The sequence below is a fragment of the Taudactylus pleione genome, unplaced genomic scaffold (assembly GCF_031769625.1).
Source record: "Taudactylus pleione unplaced genomic scaffold, aTauple2 ptg000184l, whole genome shotgun sequence".
Lineage (NCBI taxonomy): Eukaryota > Metazoa > Chordata > Amphibia > Anura > Myobatrachidae > Taudactylus > Taudactylus pleione.
The window spans coordinates 4,593,728-4,610,955 of record NW_028284586.1 but is presented as its reverse complement, the minus strand read 5'-3'; the positions used below and the strand labels follow the sequence as shown (position 1 = coordinate 4,610,955).

The 17,228-nt window shown below is 45.9% G+C and overlaps 1 protein-coding gene across 1 annotated transcript in view; it reads left to right on the top strand.

Annotated features, from left to right (window-relative positions):
• The window catches only part of DNAH3 (dynein axonemal heavy chain 3), a 468,553-nt gene that overhangs the window by 48,385 nt on the left and 402,940 nt on the right, over positions 1-17,228 (top strand). Inside the window, exons 3-5 of the mRNA XM_088476199.1 lie at positions 6,018-6,240; positions 13,325-13,394; positions 13,701-13,884. Of these exons, the coding sequence (XP_088332325.1) occupies positions 6,018-6,240; positions 13,325-13,394; positions 13,701-13,884 (477 nt within the window). The remainder of the gene's footprint in view (positions 1-6,017; positions 6,241-13,324; positions 13,395-13,700; positions 13,885-17,228) is intronic.

Genomic DNA, 17,228 nt, shown 5'->3' with positions numbered 1-17,228 from the left:
ATTACTGTCCCTGTTCTTTCTGCTAAAGCCCTTGCGGTGCGGTGCTGCAGGGTGGTCTCTCGCCTATTTAATACTTAATTGGTGAGAGAGGTCACATACGTGGTGCCATCATGTCTGAAAGTGATTTTCCCCTCCGGCTACAGTGTACCACGTGCAAAGTACCGTTAGCGGAGGGGGAGGGTAGCGCGGAGGGCCTTTGCCGGCAGTGTTTGTCCATGGCGCGGCCTATTACGGTTACAGCACCGGTACAGGAGCCGCCCTGGGCTTGTTTCGCTCAGGCGTTAACAGCTTTAGTGGGCCAGTTAGCTCCGCAGCCCGCGTTTACTCCGATGGGTTTGTCCCAGCAGTCTGTGGTGTCGTCACCCATGCAGGGGTTCCCACGACAATTGGTGGTACCCCACAGTCTCCCTATTTCCCCGCTCCCGGGTTCTCAGGAGCCAGCGTGGGTTAACTCCCTGACGAGTTCTGTACAGCACTTGTCGGATGTGTTGCAAGGGGAGTCTGTGATGCGGTCTCATAAAAGGCCAGTGGCGTCTCTGTCCGCTCCTTATGAGGATGACGAAGGGACGTCTGATGATGGGGAGATTCTAGATCCTTACGATCAGGAACCTCTCCATACTAAGGACGCTGATGCTAAGTCCAAAGTATATATTCCTGGACTTATTCGGGCGGTCCGCACAGCCTTGGTGATTGAGGACGAAGTTCCCCCAGCGGCTAAATCTAAGTATGCCTTTTTCAAAGATGTGAAGGGCGATGCCACAGTCTTTCCTCTTTCGGGTCAGTTGGTGGACCATTTAGAGGAGGCGTGGAAACAACCTGGCAAAAGATACCAGCCGCAGAGACGCCTGGCGGTGGCTTATCCGTTCGCGGATAATTATTTTGCGAAGTGGGAATCCCCTCCACAGGTGGATTCTCACGTGACCCGTCTTGTCCGTAGTGCCACATTGCCGATGCCATCCATGTCCTCCCTTAAGGATGCTACGGACCGCAAGGTAGAAATCTGCCTGAAGTCCGCTTATTCCCTTGCAGGGGGGGCAGCACGGCCGGCTATGGCCATTTGCTGGGTTGCCAGAGCGATGGAGCGCTGGGCGGATTCATTAGAGGCTTCTTTTGAATCCGACTGTCCGGCCGATCAGGCGGAGTTGATTGGCAATCTCCGTGATTCGGCCACCTACATCAACGAGGCGGCTCTAGACATTAGTACTCTGGTGTCTAGAATTTCTTCAGCAGCGGTAGCTGCTCGTCGCACCTTGTGGCTGCGATACTGGAAGGCGGACGCAGATTCCAAGAAAGGTCTGGAAGCGTTGCCGTTTACCGGAGAGGTTCTCTTCGGTCCGGATCTGGATAAGATTGTGGCCACGCTGGCGGCAGCCAAATCTGCCTGTCTCCCGTCGGCCGCTGCTCCTTCTGGTTCGGGACCATCGTCCTTTCGGTCATCTAGGGCCCAGGGCAGGCCCAAACCACAGTCGTTTCCTCGACAGGCTTGCCCTAAGAAATCGGTCAAGCCCCGGAAGCAGGCATGGAGTACCAGACGTCCGGCCCCCAAGCCAGATGACAAGCCTGCGGCCTGACGGTCCGGGCCTCCCTTTGGGGGATCCCAGGGTGGGAGGCCGCCTGCTACAGTTCGCCCAGTGTTGGTCGACCACTACGACAGACACTTGGGTTCTGGAGGTGGTTTCCCACGGATACGCCCTCTCCTTCCGGCACAGACCCCCGGCTCGCTTCTTCACCACGGGTCTCCCATCAGACCGGAACAAGGCTACGGAGCTGCGGAAGGTATTGCACACTATGCTCCAGGCTGGAGTTATAGTGGCGGTTCCATTCTCCCAGAGGGGCCAGGGTTTCTATTCAAATCTATTTTTGGTACAGAAACCCAATGGGTCATATCGTCCGATTCTCAACCTCAAAGCACTCAACAAGTCTTTGCGGGTCCCGAAGTTTCGGATGGAGACCCTACGGTCCATCATTCTGGCGCTGGAACCTGGGGACTACTTGGTGTCATTGGACATACAGGACGCTTACCTGCATGTCCCTATTCTTTGGCACCATCAACAGTTCCTCAGGTTTGCAATCAGCAGCGACCACTTCCAGTTTCGGGCGTTACCTTTTGGCCTGGCAACAGCACCACGTGTTTTCACCAAGGTGATGGCGGTCATGGCGGCTTCTCTGCGGCTGCAGGGAGTCCGCATGTTGCCGTATTTGGACGACCTGTTATTGGTGGCAGGATCTCCAGAGCTCCTGTTACGCCACTTGGACCTGACCATTGCACTGCTGCAACGGCACGGCTGGCTAATCAACTGGCAGAAGTCCACTCTAATCCCGTCTCTGAGGATTCTGCATCTTGGAGCCTTATTGGACTCGGGACAGCAAAGGATCTTCGTGACGGAGGACAAGATCTCTGCTTTACAGTCAAGGGTGCGCAGTTGTCTGCACAGCCGCCGGGTGTCCTTACACTCGGCGATGAGGTTACTGGGCTCCATGGTGTCGGTGTTCGACATGGTGGAATACGCCCAGTTTCACTCCAGACCTCTGCAGCACCTGATCCTGTCCAAGTGGAACGGGCTGACTCAGTCTCTGAAGTCCCAGACGATTGTGCTCACCCAGGAGGTTCGCCTGTCCCTTACGTGGTGGTTACAGACGACCCACCTCAACAAGGGACGTCCGTTCTGGGTTCCAAATTGGGTCCTGTTGACAACGGACGCCAGTCTTCGGGGCTGGGGAGCAGTTTCGGGTCCACACTTGTTCCAGGGCAGGTGGACGCCGACAGAAGCGGAGCTTCCAATAAATATCTTGGAACTCCGTGCGGTCTTCAATGCTCTCCAGCAGGCACAGCGGTTTCTCCAGGGTCGCCCGGTGCAGGTCCAGTCGGACAACGCTACCACCGTGGCCTACATAAACAGGCAAGGAGGAACTCGCAGTCGGGCGGCTCTCGTAGAGGTCTCTCGGATCCTGGTTTGGGCGGAGCGCAATCTTCCGGCCATATCAGCGGTCTTCATCCCGGGAGTGCTCAATTGGGAGGCGGACTTTCTAAGTCGCCAGGACGTTCATCCGGGGGAATGGTCCCTGCACCCGGACGTTTTTCAACTACTGGTGGACAGGTGGGGTCTTCCAGAAATCGACCTCATGGCGTCCCGGCACAACAACAAGTTGCCGGTGTACGGGTCTCGCACAAGAGACGAAGGGGCGTCTCTGGTGGATGCTCTGTCCGTCCGGTGGACGTTCCGGTTCGCATACCTGTTCCCTCCGGTCTCCCTTCTTCCACGGGTAATCCGGAAATTCAAACAGGAAGGAGGGACGCTCCTGTTGATAGCTCCCGCGTGGCCCAGACGGCACTGGTTCTCAGACCTTCAGGGTCTGTCCGTGGACATTCCTCTGCGGTTGCCGCTACGACCGGACCTTCTGTCTCAGGGTCCTTGCCTTCACCCGGACCTGACTCGTCTGTCTTTGACGGCGTGGCTGTTGAGACAGCCATGCTGAGGTCCCGGGGGTTTTCCAGCTCTGTGGTGCGGACCATGTTACGAGCTCGGAAACCGTCTTCCGCGAGGATATACCATCGCGTGTGGCATACGTTCTTCCAGTGGTGTCGACCGAGAGGTTATGCACCGCGGGAGTTTCGTCTGTCTCGGATTCTCGCCTTCCTGCAAGCGGGACTAGATCATGGGCTTCGCCTTGCTTCTTTGAAGGTACAGGTTTCGGCCCTATCTGTCTGGTTTCACCGTAGGATTGCTACAATCCCGGATGTGCGCACCTTTATGCAGGGTGTTCTCCGCATTCAGCCGCCCTTTGTTCCACCTGTGGCGCCTTGGGATTTGGCTGTGGTCCTGAGGGCTCTCCAAGGACCGCCGTTTGAACCACTGGGCTCAGTGGATCTTAAATGGCTAACAGCTAAGACTGTTTTCCTTCTGGCCATTGCTTCGGCCAGACGTGTTTCTGAGTTAGGGGCTCTTTCTTGTAGACCCCCTTTCTTGGTTTTTTATGGGAACAGGGCAGTGCTCCGCACTCGGCCCGAGTTTCTTCCCAAAGTTGTTTCCCAGTTTCATATTAACGAGGAAATAGTTGTTCCGGCCTTTAACTCACCGGGTCTTTCCGTGGGTGAGGCCTCTTTGGATGTTGTGCGGGCCTTAAGGACTTATGTTGACCGCACTTCTTCGTTTAGGAAGTCGGACGCTTTGTTTGTCCTCTTTGGCTTCCGTAAAAAGGGTTGGCCTGCTTCAAAGCAAACTTTGGCAGCCTGGATCCGTATGGCTATTTCTGAAGCTTATCTTCATGAAGGCCTACCGGTCCCTCCTTCTCTGAAGGCTCATTCCACTAGGTCTGTGGGTCCTTCGTGGGCAGCTCGACGTGGTGCCTCGACAGTTCAGATCTGCAAGGCTGCTACGTGGTCTTCTGTCCATACCTTCGTGAGGTATTACAGGTTTGACACCTTCGCCTCTCAGGATGCTTCCTTCGGGCGGCGGATTCTCCTTTCTGCACAGGAGCGTCCCCACCCTTAAAGGATACTGCTTTGGGACATCCCCAAGGTATCCTGTGGATACCCTATGGACCCTGAAGTAGAAAATATGAGATATGGTAAGAACTTACCCTTGTTATCTCTATTTCTACGAAGTCCATAGGGTTCCACAGGACTCCCGCCCTGTCGCACCTGTGCTGCAGATGGGCTTTGCTCTGGTCACCGGTTTTCCGTCTCCCTCTGGTGAGAATGTGATTCTTGTATGTGTCCAGATCTTTGTTCTCTCTCTTCCTTCTCCTCCTCCGGCCTATGGCTTGGTAACTAACTGAGGTGCCTTGGCTCGGGGGCGGGGTATAGGAGGGGGACCTAGTGCATCCTGGGAGGCTGAAAGCTTAACTCTTTGGTGCCCTGCGACTGACGTCACACCTATACCCCAAGGTATCCTGTGGAACCCTATGGACTTCGTAGAAATAGAGATAACAAGGGTAAGTTCTTACCATATCTCATATTATATATATATATAATTGGAGGTGCTACCTGTAGAGACCAGTGATATATACACAAAGAAGAAATACAGGTGCACAACTCCAAATTAACTGATTATATATAAATAAATACATTTATTTAGACTGTGTAGTGCAGCTTTGGTTCATTTTTGGGGTGTGGGTCCCCCTAGATTGCTTTGCTGGTCTGCTTCAGGGCACCGCAGTATAACACATTTTCCTTTAACACATTTTAATACCTCACTGTCTGTGTCTTTTATATACATGTATTTCACTTTGTTATTTTTATTCTTTATATGCAGTCAACGGCTGCTCTTAACACTTCACTTTTCTTATTAGAGCGGTGCCTTGGGGTGGTTTAGCTGGGCTAGTTTGGGGGTGTCCTGCGCTCTGGATTTGAGCCTCAGTATGTTAGGGACCTGCCCGACAAGAGGTTACCCGGATATGGTGGGCAGGCCCATAAACTTGCCCAAGATTATGCCAAAAACCTCTACTGTATTTACTGCAAAATGACACTCTGCTGTGTAGGGAACTATCTCCAGCCTCAAAGGGTCACAAATCTAACTCAAATATATACAGGTCTGATAAGTTTGTGTAAAGCTACAGTACATGCACACTATAAATAGAATGTACGCACATATGCTCAGATCAGTAAGTATTGTTAAACATATTTTTTTTAAACATTCTAATCCCCATGTTTGTACTGCCTTTAGCTTGTAAGTAGGGATGTGCAGGCTCGGATAGGTTCCAGTTTGCACGCCGAGTTCGGATTTTTCCCTCCAAAAAAATGGAACTCAGAAAGAGGCAAAATGTCATCTTGCATGGACAAACATCATCATTCCTGGAACCTATCCGAGCCTGCACATCCCTACTTTTAAGTATAAATTTGTGAATTTATTTAGTATCACTTTCATATAAGGAAACATATATTAGGTTCAATTATCATTTAAGTTTGCAGCAATGATGCTACTTTCAGGTGTGAAAGCTTTCGGATACATACATTTTTAGGTCACGGAAACTGGTATTGACTTTATGTGATGACTGTCACCACTCATTTATTTTAGATGGTCCTCAAACACGGTAACTACCCTCCATTAATGCAAAGCAAATCATGGACCTTGGCTGCTCCTTTCAAAGATCAAAGATTTTGCCGCAATCCCAGCAACACTATAGGAAATAACTACTCGCCCACAGCACGTGACCTGAAATTTGCAGAGATATCAAAGGAGGGACTGTCTCCAAGACCAAGGACAGCAAAGATTTCACAAAAAAACAAAGTGTCAACATGTATCCTTTAATAATAATAATAATAATAATAATAATAATAATAATAATAATATATTTATTATAGAGGTGGCAAACAAAACATTCATGCTCACACAAACGTATGTGTTGTATAAAATGATAATAATTTTTGTGCAAATAGGGTGATTAAAATAACAATAATGGTATTTAATTGGGAATTCTGGTTCTAGGTTTAGTTTCAAAACCATATGACCAGGGAAGTATTAAGAGAGGAGGAGGCCCGTGTGCAGTCTCTGTCCGGGGCCCCCTCCTCTCTCCCCGCTGGCCAGCAGCGCACTGAGCGACGCGCCGCAGCAGTAGACTCTGGGCACTTGTCAGTGCCCAGAGTCTACTGCACATGCGCAGGTCACCTGGGAAATGGCGCCTTTTTACCCGTGATTTCCCTACTGCGCATGCGCAAAATGCTGGGAAAATGGCCGCGGCGGCCATTTTCCAGGCTATTTGTGCAGCGCTGATACCATCGATGTGGGACTTCGGAGAGGTAAGTATTAAAAATATGGGTACAGGGTGTGCAGTGTGGGCCCCCTGGACCCAGGGGCACGTGTGCCCCTCCCACCCTGCACCCATTTTAAATATGCCCCTGCATATGACCATTCACTAGAATATTTTATAGGTAGCTCTGTTCCCTTACCTTTTTTGGTGTTGCAGTAAGTAGGAAGGGGACTTGTGCTACTCTAACCAGGAATTTCCAGATGCCAGAGCAATGGAGATGATGGGGCAATAAAGGTTATAGCCAAGAGGTGATGTGAGAACTTTGTCTCTGCATACCCTATTACTGCTGGGAATCTTACCTCTTCTAATCCACTGGCAATAAAGCTGCTTTGATCCATGGTATACTATAGGCTTGTTTCATGTAAAGGGTTAACTACAGTAGGTTTATTACATAGATCTCTCAGCAGAGATGTGTGACATCATCTGGTAGCAAAGTGAATTAATGTTTTATAAGTATCCTTCAGATACTTTTCATGCTGATCTGCCACATGATGAATAATTGAAGGAAACAAAAAATTGTGCCCCGAGCCAAAATCTCTTCTCCCGACACCTTCATCTTCAGCAATATTGCTTATAAAACGTGTGCGCTTGAGATCTATCATTTGAATTTTTTCCCATAACATGAGCAGAAAATTCAATCTACAACTTTGTTTGGGAATATGCACTTTATTAATCTATACTGCAGCCATCAATCAAAGTAAAAGTTATGACAGAAAAACGTCTGCTTTATACAATGTAGGTATTAAGGCATAGAATCATAAAACAAGAAAAACAATAGGAAACGGACAATACTTTATGTTAATAATGCCCTGGTCTTTGTCCAACACAGTGTTTCCCAATAGAACCGGCGGCCATGAGGAGGAGCTGCAGCCGGCAGCAGGGGAAGAGCCGGGTAACTTCCCTGCCTGCTGTCCCGACGTCGACCATGCCTCCGGACCCAGGTGAGTAAACGCTGGCATCAGGTGCGCAGTAACATTATCCCCCCCTCTAGGGATGGCCACTGAACACCCCAGAAATGGCTTGCCAGGGAACTTCTGATAAAATCTCTGAAGAAGTTGAGGTGCATGGATATCAGATGCCTTGACCCAACAGCATTCTTCAGGACCATAACTTTTCCAGTCCACAAGGAATTGGACAGTACCTCGAGAAACTCTGGAGTCCAAAATCTACTTCACCTCATACCTCTCCTGATGATCGACTGGAATAGCTGAAGGGGGTACACAGGATGCTGAAAAACGATTCAGAACCAACAGCTTCAAGAGCTAGATGTGAAAGACATTCGGTATCCTAAGCATGCCAGGAAGCTTCAGGCGGTATGCCACCGGGTTGACCATTTGGAGGATCTGAAATGACCCAATGAACCTGGGAGCAAATTTCATCGTTGTTACCTCTAATCGCAGATGTTTGGTTAACAACCAAACTCTGTCACTAACACTCAGTAAAGGAACCCTTTTCCTGTCCGCAAACATTTTATACCTCAAAGAGGCTCTGCACAAATTATTTTTTACCTCTTTCCAGATATTGAGGAACTGCTTCACCGTGTCATAGACGACTGGGGGTGATACCGACCAAAGGGCTGGTAAATCTGGTAATACAGGGTGAAAACCATACTGGATGAAGAATGGAGAGTGACCTAATATTTCATGGAACAGATTGTTATATGCAAATTCAGCCCATAGCAGCAAGGAGACCCAATCATCTTGATTGGCCGACACGTACATTCGGATGAATTTCTCCAAATTCTAATTCACTCGCTCCACCTGACCGTTACTTTGGGGAAAGTAGGCTGATGAAAAGCTCAGGTTAACCCCAAAAACGCTTACACAATCCCTTCCAGAATTTGGAGGTAAATTGCACCCCAGGGTCCAAAACGATGTCCTTAGGGAACCCGTGCAACCTGAAGATCTCCCTTATGAAAGCCTCTGCTAGCTTTGGAGCTGAAGGTAGTCCTTTTAATGGGACGAAGTGAGTGGCCTTGGAAAACGTATCCACTACTACCTAGATGGTATTGAAACCTTGGCAGGATGGCAGATCGGTGACAAAGTCCATGGAAATATGGGTTTAAGGACAGTCAGACACTGGATGCAGGGGACCCGAAGGCGAGTGAGGTGGATCCTTGTGTTGAGTGCAGGTAAAACTGTCTGCCACAAATCCTTAACATCTTGACATACCGTTGACCATCAATACCCCCTAAGAATCAGCTCCAGGGTTCTTTTCACACTCGCATGATCGGTGAAGCACGAACCATGTGTACATTGTAGCAGTTTTGCATGGAGCCCAGGTGCTACGAATGTCTTCCCTGGAGGAATTTTTTGCCTTGGTGGTTACTGCTACAAAGCAAGCCGGGTTCAGGATGGGCTTATCCTCTCAAACTTCATCTTCCTCAGTAGAACTGAATGGCCGGGACAATGCATCAGCTTTGATGTTTTTGCTGCCTGACTGGTAAGTGATGACCAGATTGAACCGGTCAAAGAACAGCGACCATCTGGATTGACGATAGTTCAGTCAGTGAGCGGTCTTGAGATATGTAAGGTTCTTGTGGTCGGTGTGAACCGGATAGGGAATTTTACCCTCTCCAACAGGTATCGCCATTCCTGTAGAGCCAGTTTCATGGGTAACAATTCTTTATCCCTGACGGGGTCGTTTTTCTCCGGAGCTAAGAACTTGTGAGAAAAGGAACCACAAGACTACCACTTCCACTGCTCATCCTTCTGCAAAAGCACTGCTCCTACCCCGGCCGTGGAGCCGTCCACCTCCAGAAAGAAAGTCTGGTCACAAATAGGTTGCCTCAGTATGGGTGCAGAGACGAACCACTGCTTTATGCGATCAAATTCTTCCTCTGCCTCAGGGGCCACGCCCGGTTGTCGTGGCCCTTCTTGGTGAGAGTGGTGATGGGAGCTGCCACAGACGAATAGTTCCTGATGAACTGCCAGTAAAAGTTACAGAAACCCAGGAAGCGTTTTATTGCCTTTAACCCCACCGGACAAGGCCAGTTGACAATGGCGGAATTCTTCTCCGGGTCCATTTGAAGACTTGAGCTCGAAATAATGTAACCTAGGAACGCCAGTTTCTTTTGCTCGAAGGAGCATTTCTCTAATTTGCAGAAGAGCTGAATATCCCAAAGTCATAACAGCCTGTCACATATGTGTTTGCAATCACTCACAATGTCCTTAGAGAAGATCTTGATGTCGTCCAGATACACCACTACGTACTTGTATAACAGGTCTCAAAATATTCTATTCATGTACTTCTGGAAAACAGCAGGTGAATTTCTTAAAACAAAAAGGCTTGACCAAGTACTCAGAATGACCATCCCGTGTGTTGAAAGCCGTTCTTCACTTATCCCCTTCTCAGATCCTGATTAGGTTGTAGGCCCCATGGAAATCAAACTTGGAAAACACCTTTGCCCCCTTTATGCATTCAAAATTAGTGATAGTGGGTACGGTCTTTAATGGTGATGGTGTTCAGACCCCGGTAATCAATACATCGTCTCAGCCTGCCATCTTTCTTCTTAACAAGAATAGACCAGCTCCTGCGGGTGATTTAGACTCCCTGATGAACCCGCGCTCTTGTTATGAAGACACAAAGGATCCTCCGAGAGACCCTTAGGGTACTTAGGCCAGGTTAGTATGTCGGGTATCCCCGATGTGTAGAAGGCTGTGGACTCACAAGCTAGCACTGACCCTAACCAGGGATGCGGAGTCTAACCCGCTGGCGGTCTTCGCCAGGCAACCCCGCAAAGAAGTTTGGACTTTTCAGCGTCCGATGGGCAGGTTGTGGCCCCCTGGCTGGGTCACTCAATACTAGCGCAGAGAAGGAGACAGGCCCGATGTTGTTATGCAAGACACTTGCTGATCGATGGCAGGACTAGCAATACAGGAACAAATCTGGATCGTAGCAAGCCAGCTAATCAGGATTCTAGCTGGAGGATGGCAGAACCAGCAATGGAGGCTGAACTGGATCGTAGCAGGCCAGCTTACTTCTAGCTGGAAGATGGCAAGATCAGCAATGCAGGAACAAATCTAGTTCGTAACAATCCAGCTACACAGGATTCAGGTACTGGAACCAACAGAAACAATGGCAAACAGAGAAACACAGCACCAGGAACATAGACCAGAGGCTCACGCTGCATGGCATAAGCTATAACCGGAAGGGTTTGGCAGAGCTGACTAGAATATAAAGGAAGGAGGACCATTCAGAGGCCAGCCCCAGACAAGCCCCCTTGATAGAATAAATATTGTGCAGCTGGAGCGATGCACGTCTCCATATAGACCAGAACCCCCCACTGTCACCAGGCGTCCTGTTGCCTAGCAATCGCTCATATAAATCTCCAAAAAACTTTTTACACGTTGTCATTATGGGGTATTGTGTGTAGAATTTTGAGGACAAAAATAAATTTATTCCATTTTGGAATAAGGCTGTAACATAACAAAATGTGGAAAAGGTGAAGCGTTGTGAATACTTTCTGGATGCACTATATATAAAGAGGAACATTTAGGTTCTATGTGTATATAATTTTTTATATGGAATGGGATTGTATTGCCGGTGGCTGTATTGCTGTCTGCGCACACTGTATACACTGTACCTCATACAGATCAGTAGAACTTTATGCTTAACTATTTCCCAGTGGTTTCCTTGCTCTGTGTTAATTTTGAAAGGCAATACAAGGAAACTAATGGCCGACAATGATAAGAAGAGACTAGTAGTTTCTGCCTTATTAATAGATCTAAAAATTATTATAAAAAATACAAGTTTGTGTTTACATGTTCTATACATTATATAACTTAATACAAATGTTCAGTAGTTATGTATATTGCTAGAATACAACTTAAGTTTATTACAGAACATTAAGATTTCTATGATAAGATTCCATATGGAATCTTTTTAATTATTATTATTATCCTTTATTTATATGGCGCCACAAAGGTTCCGCAGCGCCTTACACAGTACATAAATGAGCACACAAGAAAAACAGTTAATAGTAATACAAAACAATGCAGGACAAGGACAAGGTTATAAACTCAGCTGCAAAACACAAGCAGCAGGACATGAGCAACCAGGTGGTAGGTGCCATTGTAGGGAGTTAGGAGTAAATTATACTATAAGTAGGGGGAGGAGAAGCACGTGAGGATGAGGGCCCTGCTCGTGAGAGCTTACATTCTAAAGGGGAAGGGCAGACAGACAGGGGCGACACAGAGGGGTAGATAGTGAAGAAGGAGCATGGAGCAGTGGGTTAGGATATGTGCTGCAGAATGTGTGTGTATAAGACGACCTGATGTTATGTAAAAATTAAGTCCTTCATACATCTATCTCTATGATAGAAAATAGATTGTTTGTGTTATTTACATGAGAGATGTACAAAGTAAAGTAGAAGCACTTTAATTTGTGTGTTACATTTTAGCATCTATATACAGCCTGACAAGAAATGCAGCTATTATGGGACTGTCCCGCCATCCTAATACAGTAGTGACTACTTTAGTTCCAGCTGCTGGGTGCTATGCCATGCTCCTGTGAGTGGGTGCATCTCACATGCTAGACCCACTCACAAATGGGTGCAGCCATACATGATGTGGTCCCACAGGATGTTGCAGTACCCGGGCCCAGAATTTCTCTTGGCAGCCCTGGAGGTGACAGACAGAACGAGGAGGGAATGGGGCTTAGTAGTGGGGTAACAAGACCATGGAGGGAGGTGGTTGAGAGTGGAGGTATAGGAGAGGTGGGGGAAAGAAGCAGAGGGTTGGAAGCAGACTGATGAGAGAAAAAAAAGGAAGAACAGCAAGTGGAGGAAACAGGAGGGGGAAGAGAGGGATGGATAAAGTAGAGGATTATGTGGACATAGAATATGGGTGTTCATGCTGTGGACAAGGTAATAATTGAGATGTAAACTGGAGTGGAGGCTGTGAGATATAGAGTCAGTGTGGATTAAAGTTGTTAAATGTTCAAAAATACATGTAAAGAACAGTGCTGCTAATGTATGAGCGCAGCTCCAAAAGTGATATATAAAGGAGAGGTGTGTGAGTAGTGGGTGCAGGAATTAGTTTATAAACAAATGATTAAAGTGGATAGATGTGACACAATTGGAAAAGGCAATACAAAATGAATGAGGACAAAATGACAATGTACCCGAGCTGATCCAGTCCAAAGTGTTCTGATCCACAAAGATCAATCAACAAGAGCAGTACACAGACAGGGGAGCACTTGCAGTGTCCAAGCAGTGAGTGCAGTAAGGAGTTGTCTGGATATGCATACAGCAGAAGATGTTGATTTTGTTCATTCACATAAGTATGTTGCTTCTTGTTGTTCAGAAAGTGTTCTGGTTTTGAGTTTCTTTTCCCTCAGTTTTCCTCCAGTTTAACTCCAGCGTAACTCCGACTAATCCGACTAATCAATATTATCTTCAGAGAAGTGGCTGGGGCGGGCATTGACAGCTCCCTTTTTTGGATGACCCCTATGTTTTTGTTTTCACTTCATCCATTTATACCATTTTCCATTCTGTGACACATACCATGGCTGCTCACACTCATAGCTTTGAAGTAACAAGCTGTCAGTGAGGTTCCTTAACGAATAGATTCAGCTTCAAAGGATGCTTCATACAGTCAGAAAAAGCGGAAACTGTCTCCCAGGAACAAATCTAACTGTGATAGGTAATAAAGCTTGTCTGTCATAGATATCTTTTGTCTCTAAAAGTTTCCATGAAGGTCCAGCACACTTTATAGAAGCATAGATCATTTTATCTAATGAGCAGATGGGGTGATATACAGTAATACTGAACCTGAGCTGTGTTTATCCCCACCATTTATTTCATGCTTTAAAAATGCAGATTTGTGAATTAATTAAATGTTGTCCATACTAAGGTTACATTTCAGTATTACTGTACATCTAATTCTTTTCTATTTGTAAATGTAACCAGTGCTTTCAGTTGCAGTTAAAGTGTCATTATGTTTATGCAGAAGGACGACAACCAGGCAGAGTGCTGTTGAACCATTGCTTCTAGATGAGAAGATGTCACAGAGAGACACTATGGTCTGTCCAGGGAGCCGGCCAATGACTCCGGAAGAACAATTAGAGGTTATATTGCAACACGAGGAGGAAATATATAAACAAGAGGAGAAACCATCTCAGAGAGATCTAAAGGTTAGTGTCTGAGATGAAAGAGCGTCTACACATGAAGTATCTCTCTCTCTCTCTCTCTCTCTCTCTCTCTCTCTCTCTCTCTCTCTCTCTCTCTCTCTCTCTCTCTCTCTCTCTCCCTGGATATATGTATTGGATCTCTTCAGTGAGTGTCTGTACCTTCAGTTATTAACAGTCCCGTGAGTTCCGCTATACATATATAACATTGTTTGTATGTATGTTCCCGGTAAACTCGAGAAAAACCATACCGATTTTGATTGGGTTTGCACATTCACTGAAATGTTCCTTGAGTTCCATCAAGTGAAGGTGCCCATACATCAGAGAAGGGTGTCCGCGATCCTGCAACGCGATCGGAAATGCTGATCTCCCGGGTGGAAACGCTGGCCGGCCAGCCACCATCGATGGTCAGCGATCCGTCGCAGGATTGCTGAAATTTTCCATGTTAAATGTCCCTGATTAGACAATCACGATCATTTTTTGATCGCGATCGTCAAATTGGGAAAATCCAACATGTTGGATTTCTGCGATCCTGCGATGCTGGGTTGCAGCATCGCGGGATCTCGGCAATGCATCGCAGATGTATGGGGCCCTTAACATAGGCTATGACTCACCTCGCTATCATATTAATTGGCTACACACGCACATACACAACACACATATACAGTACATACATACACCACACATATGCAGCTTCTGATTAGTTTTGGTGGAGATTTCGCAATGCCTAGGAGATAATCTTTACCTGGTCGTGACAGAGCGCCCGACGTTCATGATCTCCTACTTCCACCCAAGCCAAGCCAGGTGCAGGACCTTTGCTTTATGGTTGTATGTACAGTGTATATCTATATATCTATATCTATATATATATATATATATATATATATAAAATCATTTGTTTGTATGTACAGTATGTTCGCCATAAACTCGAGAACGAAACCGATTTTGATTGGGATTTCCATGAAATGTTCCTTGAAATCCTCCGAGTTACATAGGATATACACACACACACCAATCCTTTCTCCTCATTAGGAAGCCATTACAGAGATAACCTACTGGGCTTCTTCCAGAAGCAACTCTTCATGTAATCTGGCATATAGTTGTTCAGTTTCACTATACAACTTTGATTAAAGGAATGTTAACTTGAATCTAAATAGTTTGTTAATTCAGGTCCTTCTCAGAATGTACAACTCCAAAGGGAAGACTTTTCTTATTATACACACATATTACACTTGAACCTTCATCACTTGAAGATTGGATAAGCGGCCCTTTTTCACTTAATTCCTTGACTAATGCCACCGCTCTCATATAATAATCGTTCAGTGGTAAACGTGTTCCATAAAAAATACTTTCACCCTAAATCAGAGGTTCCCAAACTCCACCACTAAAGTCCAATTTTGAAGAATATCCATGCTTGAGCATAAGTGACTTAGGGGCCTATGTACTAAGCAGTGATAAGTGACAGAGTGAAAAGTGATAAGAAAGTGATAAGGTGCCAGACAATCAGCTTCCAACTGTCATGTCACAGGCTGTGTTTGAAAAATGACAGTTGGGAGCTGATTGGCTGGCACCTTATCACTTTCTTATCACTTTTCACTCTGTCACTAATCACTGCTTAGTACATAGACCCCTTAATTACTACCTCAGTCAATTTGATTTAACTATCTGGACTTAAATATGGATATCCTTGAAAGCTGGACTGTAATGGCGGCGCTTGGGAACCTCTGCCCTAAATGATAACATTTTAAAAGTAAGTTTGCAGTTTTATTTCTATTACAGGATAAAACTGCACAATCAGAAGTTCTCCTTACAGGAATAATGTTTGTATAATTACCAGGCCCTCACAAAGATGCATCTGCATGATTATAACTGTTCTTGGCTAGAAGAGAATTTACATAATGACGATCACTCTTTACTTGGGGAAATTCAGTACACAGCACAACTAGGCCAGCATGAGTTACTGCTACAGCTAAATTACTGTGCAGTAAATAACTGGCTATGATCTCAGCTCATCGTAAAATTTGCATACCAAACAATTATGTATCTAAGTTGCTGTAATCAATATCCCATGGCCAAATAGTGTGGGGAGTAAAGCAACAATCCTTAACCTGTGAGTGACTGTGTATAACATTTCTCTCCATGATGTTTGGAGAAGGAGGTTTTCCTTGAGTTACATTAATATATTGAGCTACTTAATTTGCCATAAAGAACCAATTTTTGTACAACTATTATATTTTATTTTAAACAAAATCCTAATTACAATAAACAGTTATTTTTAAGGAAACCAGTTACAGGTAGGAGCAAATCCAGTAAATGCGTAAATTAGAGATGTGCGAGTCCCGGTTCGGATCTTCCCACGGTTTGGTTTTGGATTGCATGCTAACAGGTCAAAATGGCGTCATTTTAGATGTTTTTTATTTATTTTTTAAGATAAAATACAGAACTAAAACTAAAACACTGGGGTTGGCGCACATCTCTAGCGTAAATTAGTCCCGGACAAGTTGAGTTGTTGGGGATGCAATTGCACCTTTATCTTTACATGAAGGAAGAATACTCTGTATTGCTGCATGTAGCACACAAATACTGGGAAACTCTATTTTACCACTGCAATTTAGAGGCGAAATCCGGCTTCATATGATAAATGTACCTCCCCTAGAGTGCAACATAGTTTTGCCATGGTGCACTGCAAATATGGCTTCTTCTAGCTTGTTTTACTTCTTATGCAAAAAGAGGCTCAATATACATAACTAGTGGCCAGTTGTAATGTAATTAACATAATATACATCTTCTCAATGCTAAGAAGTGGAACAATCTTCGTCACGTCCACATTGACTACTGGCAAAGCATATTAACACCCCCTTGATCAATCTGCCCCCCCATTTCCAGGATATAAAAGATCTGCCAGTCCAACATAGTGAGATGGTCATCTGAACCTGCAGCAGTATGGGTCATGGAAGGCACCATTGCGTGTTAAGGCCCCCATACATCAACAATCATTTGGGGCAATTCTGCGTTTTGCAGATGATTGTGTAAAAAAATCTGCAATGTATGGGATTCACAGAGCACAGATTCCGAATTGGTGAATCAGGTTGTCTACATTTTGGATATCACAGATCAATTGGGGCAGTAGATTGCTAGTGTATGGTAACAATCAGCCAATTTTCAGACCATTACTAGTTAAATTATGGGCATTGCAAGATTTCCTGAAAATTATCTGCAAATCATTGAAAAATATCTGTAATGTATGGGCGTGAATTGGGGAATCTTTAAATTGGGGGGGGAATCACAGAATCTGTGAAATTTTTTGTGATTGCTGATGTATATAGCATAATTCCACTGAAAATCAATAC